This window comes from Meyerozyma guilliermondii, genomic scaffold, assembly GCF_000149425.1.
Source record: "Meyerozyma guilliermondii ATCC 6260 scaffold_3 genomic scaffold, whole genome shotgun sequence".
Lineage (NCBI taxonomy): Eukaryota > Fungi > Ascomycota > Pichiomycetes > Serinales > Debaryomycetaceae > Meyerozyma > Meyerozyma guilliermondii.
Genome location: NW_001809798.1, coordinates 892202 through 915889, shown reverse-complemented (window position 1 = coordinate 915889; position 23688 = coordinate 892202). Strand labels below are relative to the sequence as shown.

The window sequence follows — 23688 nt, the reverse complement described above, 5'->3', positions numbered from 1 at the left end:
CCAAGCAATTGCGTGGAAGTAAACTGGTTTGAGTGAGAGGAATTTCTGTACCAACCCAGTCCACGAGGTCCTGGAGGAATTGGGTAGAATTGAGCAAATGAACACAGGGATTTGGCTCACAGATGGGGTAATTGTAGACCGGTAGTGTGGAGGTTCACAGCGGGACAAATAAGGTAGTAGCTATTTGACATGACATGGGCAAATATGACGGCAGCAATGCTGGTACAAGCCCAAGCTCCAACGAAGCCCTCGACTGTCTTTTTAGAGAGAAATTGCAATCAATTGAGTTTTTCCAAACGTGATGCCACAAATGTAAGCAAACACATCGTTGACAATGACGAGCCCAGCTGGAAGCAAGAACCAGAAAAGACCATTCAACATGTTGTCGATAATCAAATGTGATTGAAACACCACCAACAAAAGGGTAGTATGTGTGATACAGAGCTGAGCAAACTGGAATTTGTAGTAGCCCTTTTGCAATGTGGAGACGAAAAACACAAATCCAGCAACGTACAAGCCATAAGAAATGAACCGATGATTGCTTGCCAAAATAGATAATACCCGATACTGGAGAATGGAATCTTCAAAGAATTCAAAAAAACTTTGGAAATCAACATAATAAACCGTACAAACCAAAAAATACCAGTTTAATGATTTGTTCCATTTCAATTTTTTATCACGAGCCGGTTCCGAGATCATGGCGATGATTTCGCGGAAGATCATGATCTGGAACATAGCGATCATCAATATCAACGGCAAGTGACCCGATACCAAACATGTAAGGAAAAATACGAGCATGATAAGCGCCCAAACAGTTCCAGAGTTATGAAGGACTGCCATTTCTTTTCCCGTTCATTATAGACTTGTTTCGACGAATCAATGGACTGGCCATTGATTTTTTCCAGAGACGACTCGGCACCCTGTGCCTTTCGGTCCGTTGGAGTCTCTTTTGTAGCCAGGGACTGCTTTGGCATGGATAGACAATGATAAAATTTTGTCATTGCCTCGATTTATTGAGGGGAGGGCCATTCACGTGCTTGCTGTCACATGAGATATGATAGACGTGTAATTGGGGGAAGACATAAAGGAGGCAAAGGTGAGCAAATGAGCAGGGGTAAACAGAGCAGGATAAGCAAAGAGCAGGCAAATGGAGAGCAAGGGGTAAGCAAGAGTAAGCAATGGAGAGCAGTGAATAGCAAAGTAAATTTTTGTAATTTTTTCAAAATAATTTGTTTCAGGTTGCCTATTGTTGTATTGCTAGTGGCAAATTGCAACCGACGTGTAAGCCACCAAATTGGTGCAACATTGCTTAATCCTTAAATCGAAGATTTGGCAAAAGTCGCAGCAAATTGGTGCGGGTGGGGCGCGGCGCCGGGTAACCCCCGCAGCTTTTTCGTGGTGCAAATCAAGATTGCAAGTGACCATCACATACTAAACAACCAAAGTCAAAACTTTGCCTATTATATGTCAACTATCCAAAACTTAAACGCATTTGGTACGTAGCTAGTTTGTTGTGACCAATTTCCAAACGATATACTAACCCCAGACCCTTTTGCTGACACTGGTGACTCGGAAGCTCAGCCAACAAATTACATTCACATTCGTATTCAACAACGTAATGGTCGTAAGACATTGACCACGGTCCAAGGTGTGCCCCAGGAGTATGATTTGAAGAAGATTTTGAAGGTTTTAAAGAAGGATTTTGCCTGTAACGGTAATATTGTTAAGGACGACGATCTTGGAGAAGTCATTCAATTGCAGGGAGATCAAAGAACAAAGGTGAGTGAGTTCTTGACCACTCAGTTGCAGTTGCCCAAGAAGAATATCAAAATTCACGGTTTCTAACCGATATATACTTAATGTATGGAGAGATAGAGGGTGTAGATTGAAGATGGTCAAGGTAGTTCTTATCAGAAGACGATGCCATGAAGCTTATCATTTATCTACTTTACTTTATTACTGTTATGTTTTCATTTCTTGCTCTCACTTCTTCTATCTCATTCTCCCCTCAGTTTCATTCTCATCTCATTCTCATTCTTCCTCAATCACATCTCATTCTCATCTCACTTCTCACTCATCTCAAATCTCAAATCTCAAATCTCACTTCACTCACTCACAATGCCTGGAAACCTAAATCTCAAAAAATCATGGCACCCCGGGCTCATGAAGAACCAGAAGAAGCTCTGGGAACAAGAACAAGAAGCTCTACAAGAACATCAAAAGATCAAAGAACGGGAAAAGGAACTTAGTGCAGAACGAGAAAAACAAGCGCTCTTGAAGCTCCAATATGGAGATGATATACCCACGGAAAAGAAGCGGGAACTCAGCAATTTGAACTGGATGTACGAGGATGCACCCAAAGAGACCACGGTAGATGGGTTTCGTGAAGTAAATGAAGAATTTACGGATGGAAAGAAACAGGTTGAAGACATGTTAAGTGGAAAGCAAGCTATAGAGACAAAAGTGGTCAGCAGAATGGAGCGGATTGTGGGTGGAACGGGTCTGAATAAGAGCGTTAGACTTGCGGATGACCCGTTGTTAAAGATAAAAGACCAGGAAATCAAACGACTAAAACAAGACAGACATGGTTCGAGATCGCACCATGATCACAAACGTCACCGGCTGCATAGGAGAGATAAGGTTGATAAACCGGGTCGGAAAGAGAGGAATGAACGACCAGAAGTGGCTCAAAGACTTCTGAAACCACTGGTGAATTATTGAACCCATTTAGTGCTTTTTGATCGAATGGCTCTGTCCATTCTGGTTATACCTCTTTCCCAAGAATTTCCATTCATACCAGACGTTTTCGGAGGAAGTTTTTCGTTCAATTTCAACAACATACTCCTTCTTTTTTTCAAGTCGTGTTTTCTCGACTGGAAAGATCATTGGGAACCAAGATGGTACATAATCACTTGTTTCTTGCTGGTTGGATATGGTTACGTTCTGAAATAGAACCGCAGAGAAAGTGCCTTCAAATGCATTGATATACTCTTCATACATTGCAACAAACTTGAGAACGGCTTTTTTTTTGCATTGAATTGTTGTTGGGATGTCTGAAGGTCCAACAAGGCATTGGATTTGTGATGGAATAAAAGACACTAAAATGAGCCAAAAAAGGAACATAGTACTGCAGCGGCACCATGGGAGAGTAGATGGGCCGAATATAACTGGTATATGATTGCGGGATCACCGTGGATGAGAACCCATCGAGAACCTCAGGACTCAATTCGTTGCACCCAAATGAACCCAACATTTCCGAAACAACCAAGTCCCATTTTCCACATACTTCCCGGGCATCCTTGTGTACTATTTCAACCCTATCCTGCCATTCATGAGCATTTCTTTCTTTTAAGATGTCGATACATTGTGGGTTTTTCTCTACGCCTGTGATTTTGGCTGAAGACATTTCCACTACGATTTGAAGAAGAGGACCTCTACCGGGTCCAGCAACAAGCACACTCTTTGCAGTTGACTTGAGTGCCAACTTTATTGCCTTTTCGTATTGTGAATACTTTTTGGTGTCTTTTTCAAACTGAGCGTATACGCTTAGTTCGAGATTATCACGAAGAGGCTGAAGAGGATCTATGATGCTATCACAATATTCTGCACACTGGAGCAATCGTGTGAGTCCGTGGTCTGTTCTTCCGTTTGTAAGAACTATTGAAGGTGGTGATGGCATGGAAAAGACCTCGATATATTCGTCTGGAGGAACAGTTTGGGTGTCGATTTCAAGGTAACTAACAGGAAGCGTTGAATATCGCTCTAGCATTGACCTGGACACTCTCTGGCCATCAACAAAGTACAAGGCGCAAGATACTGTGCCATTGAGTACATAGTTCCAGAATTCCCAGTAAAATACATCATCAATCAATGGAATGATGAAGGTATAAGTGGTACGAGAATCGAGCAATTGCAATTTTTTTTTCAAACCAAACTTGTCCGCCAACAAGCAGGGAGGTGGGGAAAACACCAAATGCTTCACACGCTTAGAATAAGCGTTTGCAATTTCTACAAGATGATTTATGAATTGATCGCTGGATTCAATGGTTGTCGTATCGACCATTCCCATCACCCTGGAAGCATTTTGGGTACCCACAGCTTCTACGGGAGATACTACAAAGTCAAACCCACGCTTTCGTGCACTCTCTACATCTGCCAGCCGTGTGAACACCCCTAATGCCATGAACCAAAAATCATTTTTCAGTTTAAGGTGGTTTATGATTGCACCGGTGCACCCGTCAAGGCAGCGGCAGATTCGGCGCTCATCGCAGACGACTTTACACACGCGAGTACGTGTAGCTATTGCCCCACAATTACCATTTTTTGACGTTACCATGAGCAAACCCAGATACCTCACAGACAGTGAACGAGCCAAAATACTCGAGTTCCAGGATATGATACATTATAGTCCTCGTTACAGCGACGATATCAACGAATATCGACACGTAATGTTACCCAAAAATATGCTCAAGGCGATTCCTCAGGACTACTTCAACCCGGAAACAGGCACCCTTCGTATATTGCACGAGGACGAATGGCGAGGCTTGGGAATTACTCAATCGTTGGGATGGGCTCACTACGAGACCCATGCTCCCGAGCCTCATATTTTACTATTCAAGCGGCCGATCAACTATAGTTGATTATGTATTATAGGACCATGGGATGATGACTAGACAGCGACTTACATCTAATGGTGATAATGTATTGTTGTTGGAAGAGTGTAGAGTCGGTAGAAGACGGTATGATTTGTGCACTCAATTTTATTGGTACACTTGATCTACACTATGACAGTGGTTCGCTCCTCTCTATTTCCTCTCTTACCTAATCGCTATTTCTTACTTTTCTCTCACTAATTCTTTTCTCTCTTTCTTTCTTCTCTCATTATTCTCACTTCTCACTTTACTTCTCACTTTACTTCTCACCGCGCTCACGCGCCATGGCCGCCACCGATATAAGTGATCAGGATCTCGTTTCGTTTCTCGACGATGTCCATTCCAACATTGAGAACGACGACAGAACCGATTTCAAAAAACTAACCTTATACCTCTTCGGGTTCGCCCACAAACTCATCGCCAAAATTGCCAATGGAAATGGCAAATTGCAACTTCTCCAAAGAACTTTCGATACCATTGAATTGGTGCTTTCCAAGAAGAAATACTTGCTCAACACCCACATATCACCGCCAGAGTCGGAATTGGCCATAGAAATCCCAGGTTTACTGTCTTTATTCTACGAATGGGGTCTTCGATTTGGCATCCATCATCTCTTCAATTATTCCACAAATCACGACGAAACGAGCCACCAAACCATAAACTGCATTAAACTGTTCATCATTACCATTATCAACTTGGTCACTACCCAACTTCATGGATTCCAGTATAAACGCAAACTACAGATCATCCTCATCTCCACCATCGAACACGATTTAGCTGGACTATTTTCTTCTCTCACCACGCCATACGATAAGGATAACTACCAGTCACAGCTAGTACGATGTACCCACTTGTTTCTGATTATCAACGACAAAGATATTCTGATTCGCTTGCTTGCAAATATCGCTGGCATGCCGTTAAAATTGGAGACGTTTGCTCGCAAATTGTGGTTCGTTCTTTGCAATTACAACGATAACATCAAGGTGGTGGACGAGTTGAAATCGGTGCTCATCTCAAATCTCACCAATAATATCGTGGTGGAAGAGACAGCTGGCTGGGCAGACATCGCACTCGTCGTTAGCTGGCTAACGGAATTCAGAGATCAATTCCATGAAAGTTCGTCTCTGCCACCCATTGAGTACACTACGTTCATAAGAAGCTGGTGCTGCTGCTTGTTCAAAGTCTTTTTGATCTGTATAGATCGCCAGCTCGAACACTCGTTCATGAAAGCGTTTGCATCGTTCAACTCCGGACCGCTTAAACTACCTCATTTGCTCTCTAATTCCATCGCCGTGATCCAAAAGAGATATGCCATAACTAATGGTGACGAAATCATGAAGGAACCTGCACCATTCAACGACTCAGAACTAGATACTTTGGCAGCAGAGCTTCTCGGTACCCAGTCCCCTTCCCTCGATACCATGCTACAATTCTACTCACCAGAATTCCGTACGGCTCAAGATCCTCTGGTATGGATTTCAAACGTAAATCAGTTTTTGAAAGGCTTTGTTCTCAAGGATAACTTTGGTTCACGACTAACGCTATACACATTAATCACAGCATTGGGAAACTACTCGTGCCTTTCGAGTGGTCGACTCAAATTGAAGACTTCAAGCTGCGAAGATTGCGACCACCGCTCTCTCAGCAAGACTAATTATTCCAGCATCTCAATTTCTCGTCCCTTGATACGAGAACACCCCAAGATATCGACCTTGTACAGCATTTTCTGTGAGTTCATGTTTGGCACATACCAGCAAAAGATAAGAGAGGATCCTATCCTATGTACAAATGTACTTCTTGCCCTTTACAAGATCTTGGCATCATACAGACCAGACATCGTTTCAATTGCTGACGAACCTTCATTCAAATTTGTGCTCAAGTGTCTACAGAGAAACCATAATCGTGATTGCCGTCTTTTGGCTGCTAGGGTGTTGCCCTTGTTTCTCCTAGCTCCTAAAGATGACCATCTAGAAATTGCATTTCGAATAGTTTTCAGTGGCTTGGTGTCCATCGACATCGAAAAAAATGCATACTTGGCCGAGTCCATGTTTCGAGCTCTTGGCGAGTTAGCCATTATTTCTGAAGGAGAATGGCTTTGTGCTATATTTATCAAGCTTATCGACCTATTTGGCGAATCTAATGATCACCATGTCAATATGGTGTACCACGAAATGTTGGGGATTGCATCAGCAAAGTCTCTCACGCCTTACAAAGTTCTATCGCCATTTCTCCCCAGCGTTGCAGAACGGATTGTTAAACATCCTGCTATGTTTGAAAGAATCACTCAACTTTGTGGAATTTCCAAAAAGTACTTTTTGAATCGAACCAAAGAATATACTACTCCAAGGTTTCTTGAATACTACAAACATGATTATATTCAAGATATCGCCGTTGCAGCAGAAACCACCAGATGGAAATTGATTGCCCGCAATTTGCCACGGATAGTTGCAACCTACATATGTAAGGACGATGAGATAAACGAGTCTTACATCTTGAATGTTCTTGCTAATGCTAGTCCTGAATTCAAATCGATTTCAATGGCTGAATTGGTTTCAAGTATAGGCGAAATCACCTGGTTTGTTCTTCTCAATATTCGAATCAACGACAAGGGCATTTTTACTAACGAAAAGCAAATACGAAACGCTCTACACTATATTGCAAAAGCCAACTTAACCAAGACCAAATCTCAAAACTTGGCTCGTGCAAAGAATTTTAACCACATTGAATATCTTTTAGGTGAGCACGTATTAGAATTGGTTCAGCGGTTCTCGGAAAACGTTCATCATATCAAAGGTACCAAGCCATTTCTAGAGAGAATGAGCTCGCTTCGGGCCATAGAGTTCCTCATAACTAACAACATCAATGCTTCGGCGTCTGCTCTTGGCCAAATATCCACATGCTTGCAAGCTATGCTTGAAAATGCTGACTTTGAATTACCTGCGTTGAGATGCTGGAATGTGTTGGTTCAAAAGCTTCTGACAGATCATCTCATTTCTTTGTTTGATATACTCATATCACTCATATTTCAAAAGTTTACAATTTTTGAGCACAGATCCAAAATTATTGCGGTTCAGATCTTGAAAAAACTATTTGTTGAGCTTCGAGACAAGTACACAAAATACTCGCTTTACTACTTTTCAATTCCATTTATTAAAGATTTGGAAAGATACTTCAAATTGGACTCCACCTTCAGAAACTTGATGAAGCCCACATCACGAACAAATTACTTGTCGGAGTTCGCTCGTCGTTTGCAAACACACAATGAGTACGTTGTTCACCAGGCATTGGATGACTTGAACATCTATATTGACAAGTATCAACTCAATTGTCAATCAGAAGACTTTCAAGACAATGCCATGCAAACCTACGTGGCCAATTTGATTCGAACGCTCTTGGACACCTCTTCGAAGTTCAAAAGCTCCAGTAGTGACATTTCCAAGAAATGTGCTAAAGCATTATCGCTTTTTGGTGCGCTTGATCCCAATCGTTTTGCTCTTAAAACGTTCAAATCACAGGTAATTGTTGTCCACGATTTTGAAGATTACCGAGAGAATGCTGCTTTTCTACGTCACTTTATTGAGAACAAGGTACTCAAGGTCTTTTGGGCTTCCAATGATCCAGTCAAGCAACTATTTTCTGCTTATTCCATGCAAACGTTTTTGGAAGTACTCAAGTTAGATGCTTCTGTTTTGAACCCCCTGACACAAGACCCTTTTACTGACGTCTGGAAAAAGTTCAGCGACGTAGCAAAGTCGACTTTGACACCGCTTTTGTCATCAAAATATGTTTCTCCTGTCGTGAGGTATGAGCCTTTGAAGTATCCTCACTTCAAGATTGGTTTAACTCATGAAAAATGGCTTGTCGACGTCACAGCCACGCTTTTGAAACGACCAGTGAAAAGCATATTCAAAGATGGTGGTTCGAACAGTACTTCTCGTCTGACAATATTTCAAACATGTTCGATGTTGATTCGTGATCATGATATTTCGATCTGTGACTACCTTTTGAAATATGTGGTTTTGAGTCATGTAATCAACGGAGACGAGGAAGTCATCAATGATATCCGTACTGAGTTTCTCTATTTGTTGAACGTGGACAACTCGGAATTATCACCTGATAGAAGCGACCAGATCAAGCTTTGTTATCAATCTGTCTTCGAAGTTTTAGACTACTTCAACGATTGGGTTTCATCAGCAATTCAGTATATGAACGACTATACTCTTAGCAAGACAGAAACTTCCAGAATGAAAAAGCGAATAGATTTGGTGAGCTCATTCTTGGATGGAGTGCCAATGGAGCTCATTGCAATCAAATCAGCAGAGTGTAACTCTTATGAGCGCACGATTCTTTACTTGGAAAAATGCTATCGAGATGGGCGAGTAAACTCTGAAAACCAAATTGGCGAGCTCAAGATAGTACCCGTTTTGCAGTCCATGTACGCCAACTTGAATGACTTTGATGCTCTAAGTGGTATTCTTCGGAAGTTCTCAACGAATAACCTCAACGAGAAACTTACAACTTTCCAGTATAATGATAACTGGACCTTTGTGCAGAGTTCTTTCCAGGCACTTAGTGAGTTGGGAGACAAAGACGAAAAGATTGAAAATCAAACCAAACTACTCAAATCTTTAGCAAATCATGCTATGTACGACGATGTTCTTTCGACTCTTGCAGTGCGAACCGAGCATCATGATCTTTCTGCCATTCCTTTCGACTGGTCAATGGCTGGTCTTTCAGCTGCCACCATTTCAGGCAGCTTTGATCAGTTGAAAAAATGGCTTTATGTTGCCGATTCAATTGGAAAATTTCATGATGTTGGAACCTCTATGACATATCAATTTGCACAAGCTCTCAATGCAATCGTGGACCTTCTGGATGAAGAACTCTCAAAAGCTCGCATTGATTTGCTCTACGATATCATTGGAAAATCATTACTTTCCTCTGTATCCTCGTCAACTTCCCGCAATGCTGCCCTCTTATCACATTTGCATAACCTTTATGATATGTCCAGCATCATATTTCCCGACCATGAGTCAGATAGTTCCACCATTAATAACATCTTGAAGGTGAGGCTCAAGAATGCAGACCAAGCGTTTGATTCCCAGTGGGCGATAGTTTCAATGCAGCTGGTGGCCCACAAAGTGAAAAAAGAAAACCAAAAGGTTGCTGATAATCTTCTCTTCAAGTCAGAATTAGCCCGCAAGAATCACAGATTCGACCTTGCAACCCAATCAATAGTTAAAGCCATGGCACTCAATGATGGAAGAGCAACCATTGAGTACGCTGACTTATTATGGGACCAAGGAAAGCATACTGAGGCTATCAAATCCATTGAGCAAGTTTTGACCGACAAGAATATATGGAAGTCAATTCTGAAAGCAAAGGTACAACTCAAGTATGCAGAATGGTTGGATGAATCGAGCCATAGTTCTTCCACGGCCATCATTGCGGAATACACAAAGGCTTATCGTCTCGATGCCAATTGGGAAAAACCGTACTACGATCTCGGAAAGTACTATAACAAGCTCATGGATTCTCAGAATGATCTGTCAGGAATCTTTGAGCAGCATCTTGTGAGATACTTTTTGAAAGCCCTAGCTTTGGGTCCAACGTATATCTTTGAGGCACTTCCAAAGTTGATTACCGTATGGCTCGACTTTGCTCAGACTACCAGACGTTCAGGTGATTCAGAAAAAGCATTGAATCAAATTGTTCAAGACATAGGGTCTGTGATTACCAAGATCCCAGCGTACGTGTGGTATACTGCCATAACCCAATTATTGTCCCGTGTTGGCCACGCTCATCAGCCATCGGCAGATTTGCTTCATCAAATTATCGCTAGACTTGTTGAGACGTATCCTCGTCACAGCTTGTGGTTTGTACTTTCACATTTGAACTCGAATGACAAGACAAGAAGAGATCGTGTTAGCTTGGTGCTCAAAAGTTATGTTTCCACTGGTAATGATGCTTCAAAAATACTTTCTGGCGCTCAACAGTTGTTTCAAACTCTCAAAAAACTTGCCAATTTCAAGATCTCGAAAAAATCACCACGAAAGATGTCTTTGGCTGACGACTTTGGAATAACTAGCTTGAATGAACCGTGCACTTCTTTGGTAATACCTGTTCGGTCAAATTTGGAAATTCGATTACCCAGTGTAAAGCATGTTCAAAAGAGCTCATCAGCATTTCCCAAGTCTTCAAGCATCACTTTCAATGGGTTTGACGACGCTGTGAATGTGTTCCATTCCCTCCAAATGCCACGGCAGGTGACGATTCGTGGTTCTGACTTTCAAGTTTACCGTTTGATGATCAAAAAAGATGATACAAGAAAGGATGCCAAAGTGGTTGAATTCACAACGATGATCAATAGATTGTTATCGGCTGATAATGAGTCTAGAAAACGCAATCTCACAATTGCAAACTACTCGGTGGTGCCACTAGCTGAAAACATGGGTGTGATTGAGTTCGTGCTGAACGTTGATACCATGAAAGGTATTATCAATGAACAGCGTAAGAAACGTGGGCAAATGGTGAATGACAGAAAAATGTTCTTGAGACTAGATCTGGGACAGAAGGCAGTTAAAAGCAAATCTGCCGCCGACAGAAAGTCAATTGAAGATTTGATCGCCTTGTTTGAAGATATCTGTCACGAAGCACCACCAGTTCTACATGCTTGGTTGGTAAACCAGTTCTCAGATCCGTCCTCGTGGTACCTTGCTAGAACGGCATTTACTCGATCTACAGCAGTTATGTCGATTGTGGGCTATATCATTGGACTTGGAGACCGACACTGTGAAAACATTTTATTTTTCAAGAAGACGGGAGCGGCTTTGCACATTGATTTTGATTGTCTATTTGAAAAGGGAAAAACCTTACCGACTCCAGAAATAGTTCCTTTCAGACTCACGCAGAACATGGTCGACGTTATGTCGATTAGTGGAGTCGAAGGACTGTTCAGAATCTCGTGTGAGGTTACAGGATCGATTTTGAGAGAAAATGAAGCACCGTTGATGAATAATCTTGAAACGCTTTTATACGATCCTTTGTTGGATTGGAGAACACAGCAAGACCCACAGGATCATCTTCGTACCGTGCGAAGAAAGATCAGAGGTCTCATGGATGAGAAAGAAGGGCTTCCTATGAATATCAATGGCCAAGTTGATGTTTTAATTCAGGAAGCAACTTCTACGGAAAACCTCAGCCAAATGTATGGCGGCTGGGCACCCTATATTTAAGTATATTGCATAGAACTAGATGTCGGTTTGGTCGTTTTCTTCCATAGTAGCCTCTTGGTTCATTTCTTCACTCATTTCTTCGTCTTCTTGTGATTTCTCATGCGATTCCAAACTGGCTAAGCTTTCTGGTGGAGGTTTTCTTCTTAGTTTCGAATGAGCCAAACTGGGAGTATCTTCAGCCAACGCTACTGCCGGAGTCACCTCTGTCAAACTGGGTTCTGCCGCATGTATACTGCGTGCGCTACTGGTGGACGAGTCTTCTTCTCTTGCCGAAGAAGTTACGCCGAAACTCAAAGATGTTGCATCTGGCTCAATCATGGACTCTCGGGTGCTACTTGAAGGTTGCGGGAAGTCAACATGTTCTCCTTCACGAATAAAAGCGCTGCTTGAAATGTAATTTTTGGGGCTGGAAGGTTGGTTGGACATGCTTGAGGCAGCAGAATGGGTCATGTCAGCATTGGACTTTCTGGGCGTACGCCTATTCAGAATCATATCTGGTGATTGAGTAACAGTACTTTCACCTTTCTTTTCGTCTTTGAAGTACCATTGTCCAATTTTTTTCAAGGTGTTCATTGACTTTTTGCTGATGGAAGAATCATGAGTGTCGCTCTCTCCCTCTTGATTCTTGTTGGCGTCAACGAAAGATCCATCGGACAAACATTGATCTTCGTTCAAAGCAACCGTGTGAGATGATTTGGATTTCTTGAGCTTTTTCGTGAAATCATTGATGGTATTGGAAAGCCGAACTTTCGCAGCCGAAGGTGCGGACTTGTCCAAGTCGATATCATTGGCGATGCTTGAAGCCGCATCTGAATCTGCCGGGGTCGACACCTCTGCAGTGTCGAAATCGGTTCCTCTTGCTTCCTGGTCCCATATTCCTCCTCTATAAATTTCTCCTAGAGTATCGTGGAACACCAAGTCGTCATAATGCGGTAACACCAAACTGTCTCGAATGGCTTCCTTGAACTTTTTTCCAATAGTGCTGGTAATAATGTTGTAATTGAACTGCCGTGAGCTGATAATAGGTTCAATTTTCAAGTCCATTGTAGGTTCCGTTTCAAAAGTATACCATATTCTGTCCGATGGTGGAGGTTTGAACTTGATGATCATTTGTCCTTCCAACTTTTCAAGGGTCACAGACAAGAGTAGATCCACCTCACGAGGCTTGAAAGTGCTTCCGAGTTTAATATTGGCCTTGGTTGCAATTTGGATGGCCATGGAACCATGGTAGTGGACACATACAGAAAGGACGAGAGTTCCATCGGGGTTGACTTCTTTGAGAGACGGATAAGTGAAGAAAGGAATTGAAGTTCCTGGGTCGATCTTTTTGATCTGAAACTTATCAAGAAAACCAGGAGTTTTGATTTTGTTGAGTTTTTTAGCAATTCTGTTCTCCAAAAATGCGCTCATAGCCGGAGTTCTTTGTAAAGCCAAGAATAATCTTCCAGTTATTGCATTGAACCATTTTGAATGGAGTTGGCCCTCGGCACTGTACAATGTTTGGATCATATCGATCATATCATCGGTTGCAAAATGCAATGGCTTGGCAAACACATTTGGATTCAATGGAGATGGAGTAGTGTCAGATTTTGACGCCCTAATTAACGCAAAGTACCAGTCCTCTTTATCTATATTGTAGTCACAATACAAGAAAACCGATCCCTTAGGAGGCTGTATGTGGTGTTTGTTTTCCGTAGCAATAATTTCATGAGTAGAAACCGTATCGGAATCAAAGCTGTCCAGTAGTCGCCGGTGTCTGGACCAGTCTTTTTTCATGATACAAATGGCGGAGTTTTTCGTGAACAATTGGCTATCTGCAATTCCTCGTGGCCAAATGGTGACAACTTGACTCGATAAAACAATTACATGTTTCACATCTTTGACTGTGGCATCTTTATAAAGAAACAAATTTCCATGTTTAAGAACAGCATAAAATCTGTGTCTTTTCTGTGGTCCTTTTATATTCTTTTCGTCCGACGTAGGAGATCCTGGTCCTATAACCAAAGAAGAAGCAGAACTAGAATTACTATCGGCTTCATCAGCTTTATTTGCAAGCTTATAGAGTGACGAATACGCAGATTTGTTATCTGTCGAATCGTTCACTGCTTGAGTCAGCAGCGATATGTCTTCTGTAGACTGCCAGTATTCGTGGGTTACAGTGACCCAACCAGCTTTAAGCGCCTGTACCCCGGATTTTGCTTCATCTTCGATTTCGCCTGCTCTAAATTTTTTTTGATTTTTGGCTGGTTTGGGACTATCAGGACGGATTGGGTGCAAGTAGTATATTGCTAGTACGCATAGGGGTAAGAATGTGAAACCACCCAATAAATAAGTGTAAATATACGCTAGCAATGACATGGCAAAAACATGAATTCGGTTGCTGGCATATTATCTGAGGTGTCACGTGTTCTGTCACGTGGACAGGACAGATAAGATACAGTGAGATTATAAAACTAGAGAGATTGTATAACTAAATTGAGATTGTTCTACAGAAATCATCAGTAACATACAATAAATATACACAAAGAAATAGAGCGATCGTTATAAGAAGAAGTCATTGATCATAAAGTTTCCGGTACTCACCATCTCGCTGGCTCTGCCGGAAATGATAGATCTCTTGTTCAAGAATTGTAAAATGTCTTCTTGTGGGGCCTGTGATGGGTGGGACGAAAGATTGAGGTTATTATTGAATTGCCTGTAGTGGAAACACATTTTCAGGTTGGTAGGAATGGGAGATGGGTGGGCCGAAGTGGGTGTATCGGGTGACAAGTTATCGCTATCTGACTCCGATGTCGATTCCGGCTCGTCATCGTCATAAGCGAGGTACTCGTCAAACGTGTATGCAGAGGAAGACTTGGCGTTAGGGTTGAAGTTGACATTTTTGAAAAATGGAACCTCGTGACGGGTGGGGGCTGGAAGTGGGGGTTGCTCTTTAATAAGAGGTTTGTTGAGGATGGCAAACGAAGAATTGGCATTATAAACCTCGAGTGGGCCCCTTTTGCAATTGGAATAGTAGTGGCGCAAGTTCTCCTGGAGCATATTGGTGAAATTAACAGAAATATTGGAAGGAGTTGGGGTAGAAGAAGGGGGTAAATCATCACATTCTTCTGGTTCATTATGAGTTTCCTGATCCAACGAGTGGAGAATATCATTGTGAAGGTCGGCAAAACTCAAAAGTTTCTCCACGGGGTCAAGTTTATCTGAAGCGTCATTTTTGACATCCACCTTTCTGCGTTTAGTAGCCGGTTGCGACTCCGGGTTTGGTCCGGTGGCAGCCAAGTCCAAGGTGGACAGACCTTCAGGGTTAGTTTTATTTTTCATGGTAAAGTTGGAAGAAGTAGACTTACGAGACATGAATAGCTATTGCTAGGAACTTGATTTTGAAATGTTTGCTCTTAAAAAAACGGGTAAATCAAAAAAGTAGTAGTAGGTCTTATCAGAGACGATAATTGTCAATTGATAGAGTTCCTGAAGTTAATGCTTTCAATCAGTCTGCTTCCTGTGAAAAAATAAAATCCTGTGGTATGGAATAAAGTGCCAGATTTTTTCTCGCCACTAGGATTTATATATGTTTATAAGCCAGAATTTTTTTTCAGAGGGGAACAAAAATTTTTTTTTCAGAAAGAAAAATTTAGACAAGACAATGCGCCGCGTGCGGCGCGCTTCCCGTTTAGGCCGAGCCAAACTGTCAAGGAGGGGATGAAATCGGGATAACAAACCAGTTTTGTGAAAGCGCAATCAACGTGGGGGTGGTGATGGGGTTCAAAGTTACTGTGCGGGGGTCCAAGAAACTCCCAAAAAGGTTCTAATTTAGCTGCAAGATGCGATAGGTTGCAGGGAGTGAATTGCCGGAACATCTGACTCCTGCACAGCCTGCATTCAATCTGCACTCTGTGGATTTTTTTTTTATGAAAATACCATTACGGCGATTGGTCCAGGAAGGAGAGGAAGGAGTAGAAAAAGGACTGGAAAAAGGAGACGAAAGGAGATTTTCAAAAAATTAGATTTTTGTTATGTGAGAGAATCAAATGATCTTCGGATCGGAATTGAGGCTAGATGTGTTATACAAATCTATCTTTATCGTTTGATTTTTGGTTTGAGATTTGCGCAGTATTTTTCGCAAGTATTTTTCGCAATACTATTTTCGCACTGTTTTTCGCATTACCATTTTTCGCAGCCTACTAATTTGAGGCGTGAGTAGTGTTCCTATTGATTTTGGAAGAGGTAAGCAGAACGAATAAGAGCTACGCTCTGTAAATGGCAATTCGTGGTTTAATGTTTTTTACGTCTTTTACGTATTCTTCTTCTTTACTTTAAACTTCAGAACTTTGGTAACTTCAGGACTCGGTTCCTTCGGGACTTCGTTCAATGTTCTTGCGACTACGTCTACGTGACGAACTCCGTAAATATGGCAAACTGCATAGACGGCTATTGTCCTCTGCCTCCTTGAGCGCAATTATCAGAGCAAGACGCATTACATAAGACGGGGTATCGATAGCATGCAAGGTGAACGTGGATTGACAATGACCGGATTTACTTGGATTATTAAATTTATCGGATTTATTGTATTGATTGAAATACCAGTTTAGTTTATTTTGAATAAGGTGCTTTTACTATTTTCAGTTGTTTCCGAAAAAGGCCTGGATCTAATTGTTAGATACAGTGTGTATCCCGATTAGTATGCGCACTTAACTTTATTAGGTATCTCCGCTATCTTTAAGTGCGGACACACTGGACAAGCTTATATAATGAGGGGACCGTTTTGAGGTGTCTGGGAGTCTTTTAGTTGCAAGTTGGGTTATCTATTTTCGGATTAAGCTTGGTACTACCGGACACTCATACAATTTGAGCTTATATACGTGGCCCTCATTTTTGTTGCAAGTATCTTTTATCTTCCTACCCCTCGTAGCGGAAGAAATCTTTTTGCAACTGTTCGAAAAGTTACATTAATCGAACGCATATATATATCCGCGGATAAATGACCCGTCCGGAAGTATATTTATTCGACTCGTTTTTCGTTGTTTAATCTAATTGAGCTTCAATGCCTAATCATATCAGTCATATCAACAGAACGTAGCTGTCAAAGTCATAATATTTTATGGGGATTACTTATCAAATCGAAATTAGAAACAGTATATACTTATATCTGGGTCATAACCGATACCTATATACTTTTACATGTATTGCAAGTATATGTATGTGAGGGGATATATCTGATCCATTATATATGTCGTGGTGTCTGGGTCCATGCGGACCAGATTGGTTGCAAGTTTTCACGCAGAATGCGAGCCGTTGCAACAATTACCGACTTTTATATTTTGTTTACTCCTTGCCCGACCATTCATTTTACTCTTCATTTCTGTGTTATCCTTTTTAACGAAAGTTCTTTATTTTTTGCAACCATTGCTCTGAAAGAATACCCTTCAAACATGGTCAATCACGGTCAAAATGAATATGACTATTACCAGCCCATTTGTTCAACTTCCCTTATTTATCTTTCTATGGATACTGGCTATTGTCTTGTGGTTGTGGTACCTTTTGATTCAGAAGAGCCAAATATTCAGTCGGAAGAGTTTCATTTCAATGCTTTCCATTTAAGGCTTTCTTGAATAATAGGAATTTCGCGACTATGACAGCTTCATTACAATTGATTTTCGGCTCTATGTTTGGCTTATATGGTTGGTCAGATAATAGAATGTATGCTGCATGTCGAAGAAGCAACATCCTGTTCAGCTTCAAGAAATAACTTCTCAAATTCAAATTTCTAGATATTTGCAAAATTTATGAATTCTGCATTAATGTTGCAAATAGTAGAGTCATGAAAAACCATCAACTTGAACATGAACGAGAACATTTCAGCCAGAAAACACCGACCATGACTTTTCGTTTTCCAGATCAGTTTTCCAGCTATTAGGTGTCAACTTGTCTTGTCAATTTTGTCCCGAACTTGTCTTCCTGCACACACCTACTTCACCACCAATGCTCATTACTTCAACATGTACTGGTTTCGTTTATCAGCCATTGCCTTCCATGCGTCTTTGGCGCTTGCTTCGGTTGGAGATTGGCTTCCCGAGTTCCAGAAATGCTTACTGCACTGTGACGAGTTGTACTCATGTTCCAATCCACGTCTGGATCACCCACTTCCCCAGCTTGTTCTCGACTCTGTTCCTCCATCTTCATACCAGTTAGAAGAGTTTGAAAAGTTTAGTGTGAATCCAGTGTGTCGGATTGTTTTCCTGTGGGACTGTCTGCTGGATTGTAACTATAAATGCCAGCGATTGGTGACAATTTCACGTGAAAACAATGGCCATGAAATCGTGCAATTTTATGGAAAATGGCCGTTTGTACGGATTTTGGGAATCCAAGAGTTTGCCTCAGTGGTATTTTCGATCGGAAACATGATGGCTAGCTACCGAAACTGGCCAAAATTGCAGAAACAATTCAAAAAACACGGATCCAATAGCGACGTTGCGACAATGTACTGGCAGTATATGGTGCTTGTGGTTGTTAGTGTAGTTGGCTGGACATTCAGTACGCTTTTCCATACACGGGACAACAATATCACCGAAACTTTGGACTATTTTGGTGCAGCAGGCATTATTTTGGCAAATTTCAATGCCATTATGGTTCGGTACTTTGACCTTTTTCGGTCAAAAAACCACCAGAGACGATTTGTTTTTCAATGTGGATTAATAACAGTGTTTGTGCTCCATTGCTGCAAACTTTTAAGGCGCTGGGATTACCTTTACAATATGGCATTTGGGTTATTTTTCGGTCTCAGTTCATTGGCATTGTGGATTTTACATTCTTTGGCTGTTTCTCGAATTGTAGCCAAAAACCCTCATTTCTTCAATAATTCAATCCAGCTACTCCCATTCGAGACTAAAATCCTTTCAAAACTTGAACATGTTGGTTTTGCAGAATCCAAGTATATTCCTACACTTCCAGTATTTCTCAACATTTGGATGGTTTTGGGAATGGCTTTTGAACTTATGGAGTTTGATCCAGTATGGGGTATCTTTGATGCTCATTCAATGTGGCATTTCTTTACTATATTTCCCAGTTTAATCTGGTACGACTGGAACATATGGGACATCGAGTTGGATATGGTGCAACGAAAGCGGTAGATCTACAGGCTGGACACTAAAGTATATTATGCTAAAGACCAAAGATGACCAAAGATGACCGAAAGAATTCACGAAAAGAATTGTATGCAAAGTTGCCTGGCAAGAAGCTGGCATGAAGCCTGGCAAGGAATGAGCTAGACCAGTGACCACTGGACTGGTTTGTTATCGAAAGGCGGCTAGCCAATTAGCCATTTATAAGCGGCGATGAGTCCAAAAGTTTGGACGATTGTATTAGATTAAGCCACGGATGACTTTCATTGAAAGCAAAATATTCCGAGATTACACCATTTCGACACTCCCGTGCTTCTCGCGCTGCACCTGGTGCCGGTGCATGTGTCTGATTCTAGGAACAAAGTTGAGAAACATGAGGACAAGGGTAATTATGAGCAATATTGCAAAAATTGTGGATGCAGTTTCTGACTCGTTCAAAGTATTTTGGTAGTAATCAAACTTGGAACCGAGCGAATATTTCAGATTTCCGGTGTCATAAAAGGCATGTTCTCGTAAGAGACTGGAGTCTGAAGTTGCAGGGGGTATCATTAAGAATTAGAAAAACCTTCAGGAGATGATGCAATATATATGGAGACCCAACACCACAATATTTTAATTAATGAGCCGCACTAAGGATACAAGCGACAAGGGTTGTGGATGAAGGAATAGATTATGGCAAATAAAATAAGTGGAAAGTGGGCCGCTTATATATGCGCTAATAAATGACCCTTGCTGCAGAAAGCATCGAAGGTTATGGAGCCCCTTGGTATCCACAACAACAGGATAAATATAGACGCATCGTAAATAATAAATATTCCGAATGGGGATTAGTGACTGCAGGTGGGCACGGGGGTTCCGTTCGCATATGCAGGGAATTTGGAAATTTTTCTCGGCACAGATAACGAAAAAAAAAAGCAAGGGACAAAGAGATGGAAGATTGGTGGTACTAATTCTCAAGAGTGATGGAAGTTTCATTTAAGTGATCTGAATGCTTGTCTTTTTCTGTGCAAAGCGCTAATCTTTCGTGGTGCAGACAACCATGCAGGCGGCACGTGCGGTACCTGAGTGCATTACATGTCGCCAAGCGTAGAGAGGAAGCAGTGCAGAGCGCAGAGCGCAAGAAGCAGGTGCACGGGAGAACGCAAATAAGCATGCAGAGGGGAAGCGGAGGTGCAGACAACGTTCATTTCCTAAAAAACTGAAACACCCGGCGCTTGGGGGTCTTTGTGCACTCCGGCTCGTCGTGCTCGGAGTCGGGTGACGAGATCAGCATAGAATTGGTGGCTGATACGATAGATGCAGGACCGGTGGTTTTGGATGTAATTGACTCGAGACTCGAATTGCGAAATTCTTCTTCCTGATCAATATTAGGACTAGGAAATTCGTACTCTTTAACTGGAGGTACCAGGAGCTTTTCCAAGCGGTCTCTGTTATCAGGAGTAAATATCAATTGCATCATAACAAATGTCATAAATTGTTCCCATAAATCAACCACTTTTGAGTGCCGATTACGATTCCCAGTTTGCACAATTTGCCTCAAATTATCTATCATTGTTTGAACCAAAACCGTCAAGAGCTTGATATGGATTTCCACCGATGCTGTTTTTGATGGTGCTGCTCTAAAATAGCTGCAAAAGTGATGCTGGGTGGCAAATTCTTGCACGTGAACCCGGCCCATATTGGAGATAAATCCATAGTCGAAATCGGTAAAATGAACAAAAGGGTCTTGATGAGGCATTGATTCCGGAGGTGTGAGCTCCATAATATGATACAATAGATAGTCAAAAGTTGCTGAAAAAAATGTTTGACAGTGGGTCATAGATGGCATAAGGTCAAAGTAGTTGATATTGCCGGACGATTGGAATTTGATTTCTTGGTAGATGTCGTTCCAAAATTGGCTCGAAAGGAGAATCTGCTGAACGGAGGAAGAAGATCTGAGCTTGTCATAATTGTCATAATTGTCGTGGGTTTGATTTTGAAATTTTTCACTTTCATTTTGAAATTTTTCACCTTCATTTTGGTGTTTGCTTTTTCCTTGTCGTATACGGTTTATTTCCCTCATATACGGCGATTTTCCCGAAACATTGATGCAATTTTCATCGGTGGTGAATTTTTCAAAATATGTAAATCGCAATATTTCCAAATTGCGAGACGAGAAAAGTTTGGTGTTACCAAATAGTTCTTGGTTCAAAAGAAAGTTGCTGTGATAATAAGGACTGCGAGCCAACCGATCTTTGGCTCGTTGATAACTGAGAACATCACTATCTGCGGAACTTACAGATCTGGTTTCGACATAAGTATTGGAGGCTATGTCGTACCGTTTTACTCGTGAACTCGAACCGGAAGAATTTGCAGAACTCCGACTACTCGAAGACAGCGAGAGGTTCCTGTGCTTTCTGAGTGAAGTTTCAGCACTTTGCCTCGAGGCGAGGAGGATATATGCGGACATAAATTCGGCCTGAATTGTGACGGTTTGTATGTGAAATTGTTAAAGGAAAGTATGGAAAGTTTTGAATTGTAGGTTGAAGAATGATTGTTATCTAATCTTCAATATGTCAATTGGTTTCAATTGCACTGAAAATCAATCTTTTCGTCAGCTAGTGATTGCAGTGCTAAATAAATGCAATTGCAAATTTAATTTCGCCGACTTGGTTATATATAATTGCGCACGCGCAACCAACTTTCAATTTGTTAGCCGTTTGCAGTCGCGCATGTCATAAGGCGCTGTCATGCAACTACCTGAACTCTGCACGATTATGCAATTTTTCCCATTCGAGGTCCACTGTCAAATGCATCCGCACTTTATTGGGCTAATGACCGCCTGATTGGGCTGCCGGGAATCGGAGAGGAGTAGCGGACCAGTAAAAAGTTTTCTTATGCTTCTAACCGCATGCGATGTCACGATCACACAATAGCGCTCCCGTATCAGCATTATTTCATGTATGCATGTGCTTGCGGCACCGTTAGCTCACTCGAAACAATAGATTTTGGCTAATTGGGCATATTTTGACGATAGGGGTAGACAGGTGCAGATACTTGCATGTCGTGATGTAATTGACTGATAGGGTCAATTTCAGCGAGTTTTTGTGCAGATGAAATTTAAGTGCATAGACTAATTTCTGCATGACTGATGAAGGTACTGAGATACTGATTGGTTTGTAAGTGTCTTTTCCTAGTGTATAATTCTATTTGTCTCATGTGACGTCTACACGATGCATATGCATCATGCAGAACCTGCATTCAACACAATTGATCACTGCAGATAACCAATAACCGAGAAGGTACCGGTGTATGGATGTGCAGTCCAATTTGACGATGCCGTATGATTTAGGGAGCCAGAAGAGAAAGCGTGTCAAATTTTAGAAGAAGCCGACGAAGCCATCTCAATTTCAGCTCAATTGCATCCCAATTGCGCGCTCTTACTCGTCCTTTTTTCCCCAGTTTTCTGTCGTTTCTGGGCTGCAAAAAATATTGAAACCGACGCACCGCGAAAAAAAATTTTTACTCCGATACGGGGAATCGAACCCCGATCTGCTCGGTGAGAGCGAACTGTGCTAGCCATTACACCATATCGGATTATCTGTTTGAACATGTCTAGCCTCGTCTTATAAGCGTCTGTCCAGTTTAGCAAAAGACTCTAGTATCTATTTCTTCTATTCCTATTTCTATTCGTACCTTGTTACTCCTTTTTCTTGGTTTCGTTGCCGCATTCGTCCAACCTGTAGACCCCAAAAATGTAAGCCAATCTTGTCACCACCAAATCGATGGCCATGCCTATGGAGTCTCGAGCCAAATCTATTTTGGATCCTCCGATTTCCTGCCAATTAACCGCGATTTCTCGCATGCTGATTCCCTGTATTTCGCCAAGAAGAAGCACCTCAACATCAAAAATCCATCTTTCAGTATGCATATGTGGAAAGATCATTTTCACCGCTTTTCTGTTGAACATCTTGAACCCACATTGGGTATCTTGGACGTCTCGGATCCCGAAAACATACACCAACGTGTGCAACCCGTACATGAGAAAATTGCGAATAAACGACCGTTTTACCACCGCTTCCGTATTGACCATATGGGCTCGGGACCCAATAGCGACACCAGCACTGTCTTCTGGAAGCTTCTGGAGATAAGTAATGAGGTGCTCAGCATCGCTGAATTGGGTAGCACCATCGGCATCGGCAAAAAGTGCCAATTTTCCCAGCGAATGCAACAAGCCGTGAGTCACAGCTCCACCTTTTCCACGATTGTGATCCAATTTTACAACTTTCATGATATGAGGAGCGAGCTTCAACTCCACCGCTTTGTTCAAGGCATACTTGTCGGTACCATCTTGACTTCCATCGTCGACAATTATGATTTCATACTTCAACCTCGTGGACCGAAGGTACCCCACTGCTTCGTCCAACATTTTTCCTAGCCTCTCGGTCTCGTTATAGCAAGGAATCACCACACTGAGGTCTGTAGTGGCACTTGGGCCGTCTGTTATTGACAGAAGTCTCGAAGGAAGCGAATAAGTTGTGTCTTCAAGGCCATCATTAGTGTAGTATAATTTCTCATTTGAGGTTTCTGGACGAGGTTGGTGCTTGAATATAAACACTAGACCATACAGCGCTGCTCCTGCTACCACCCAAAGCACCAAAAGTGCCACAAAGAGCCCCGTAATGTTGATGGGCATGGATTGAC

The 23688-nt window shown here is 41.8% G+C and overlaps 10 protein-coding genes and 1 non-coding gene across 11 annotated transcripts; 4 read left to right on the top strand and 7 right to left on the bottom strand. All coding sequences in view use genetic code 12, as the record gives it.

The window, feature by feature from the left end:
* Positions 1–261: 261 nt before the first annotated feature.
* On the bottom strand, positions 262–840 carry CDS1 (phosphatidate cytidylyltransferase; the record flags this gene model as incomplete). Its single annotated transcript, XM_001485037.1, has 1 exon — positions 262–840. The coding sequence occupies one exon, from the start codon at positions 838–840 to the stop codon at positions 262–264; it is 579 nt and encodes a 192-aa protein (XP_001485087.1).
* A 1278-nt stretch (positions 841–2118) lies between these two features.
* Positions 2119–2721, top strand: PGUG_02815 (U2-type spliceosomal complex subunit; the record flags this gene model as incomplete). The annotated part of the gene is made up of 1 exon (XM_001485036.1): positions 2119–2721. The coding sequence occupies one exon, from the start codon at positions 2119–2121 to the stop codon at positions 2719–2721; it is 603 nt and encodes a 200-aa protein (XP_001485086.2).
* Positions 2722–2992: 271 nt separating this feature from the next.
* PGUG_02814 (uncharacterized protein) lies at positions 2993–4336 on the bottom strand (the record flags this gene model as incomplete). Its single annotated transcript, XM_001485034.1, has 1 exon — positions 2993–4336. One exon carries the CDS (start codon positions 4334–4336, stop codon positions 2993–2995), a length of 1344 nt encoding a protein of 447 aa, XP_001485084.2.
* On the top strand, positions 4044–4640 carry CKS1 (cyclin-dependent protein kinase regulatory subunit; the record flags this gene model as incomplete). The annotated part of the gene is made up of 1 exon (XM_001485035.1): positions 4044–4640. One exon carries the CDS (start codon positions 4044–4046, stop codon positions 4638–4640), a length of 597 nt encoding a protein of 198 aa, XP_001485085.2.
* A 296-nt stretch (positions 4641–4936) lies between these two features.
* Positions 4937–11887, top strand: MEC1 (protein kinase; the record flags this gene model as incomplete). Its single annotated transcript, XM_001485033.1, has 1 exon — positions 4937–11887. One exon carries the CDS (start codon positions 4937–4939, stop codon positions 11885–11887), a length of 6951 nt encoding a protein of 2316 aa, XP_001485083.2.
* A 15-nt stretch (positions 11888–11902) lies between these two features.
* Positions 11903–14245, bottom strand: PGUG_02811 (uncharacterized protein; the record flags this gene model as incomplete). Its single annotated transcript, XM_001485032.1, has 1 exon — positions 11903–14245. One exon carries the CDS (start codon positions 14243–14245, stop codon positions 11903–11905), a length of 2343 nt encoding a protein of 780 aa, XP_001485082.2.
* Positions 14246–14428: 183 nt separating this feature from the next.
* PGUG_02810 (uncharacterized protein) lies at positions 14429–15241 on the bottom strand (the record flags this gene model as incomplete). Its single annotated transcript, XM_001485031.1, has 1 exon — positions 14429–15241. The coding sequence occupies one exon, from the start codon at positions 15239–15241 to the stop codon at positions 14429–14431; it is 813 nt and encodes a 270-aa protein (XP_001485081.2).
* Positions 15242–17883: 2642 nt separating this feature from the next.
* PGUG_02809 (uncharacterized protein) lies at positions 17884–19014 on the top strand (the record flags this gene model as incomplete). Its single annotated transcript, XM_001485030.1, has 1 exon — positions 17884–19014. One exon carries the CDS (start codon positions 17884–17886, stop codon positions 19012–19014), a length of 1131 nt encoding a protein of 376 aa, XP_001485080.2.
* Positions 19015–20188: 1174 nt separating this feature from the next.
* On the bottom strand, positions 20189–21454 carry PGUG_02808 (uncharacterized protein; the record flags this gene model as incomplete). The annotated part of the gene is made up of 1 exon (XM_001485029.1): positions 20189–21454. One exon carries the CDS (start codon positions 21452–21454, stop codon positions 20189–20191), a length of 1266 nt encoding a protein of 421 aa, XP_001485079.2.
* A 1055-nt stretch (positions 21455–22509) lies between these two features.
* PGUG_05923 lies at positions 22510–22581 on the bottom strand. Its single transcript has one exon. It is a non-coding gene; the product is annotated as a tRNA-Glu (tRNA).
* Positions 22582–22684: 103 nt separating this feature from the next.
* ALG5 (dolichyl-phosphate beta-glucosyltransferase) lies at positions 22685–23680 on the bottom strand (the record flags this gene model as incomplete). Its single annotated transcript, XM_001485028.1, has 1 exon — positions 22685–23680. The coding sequence occupies one exon, from the start codon at positions 23678–23680 to the stop codon at positions 22685–22687; it is 996 nt and encodes a 331-aa protein (XP_001485078.2).
* Positions 23681–23688: the final 8 nt, after the last annotated feature.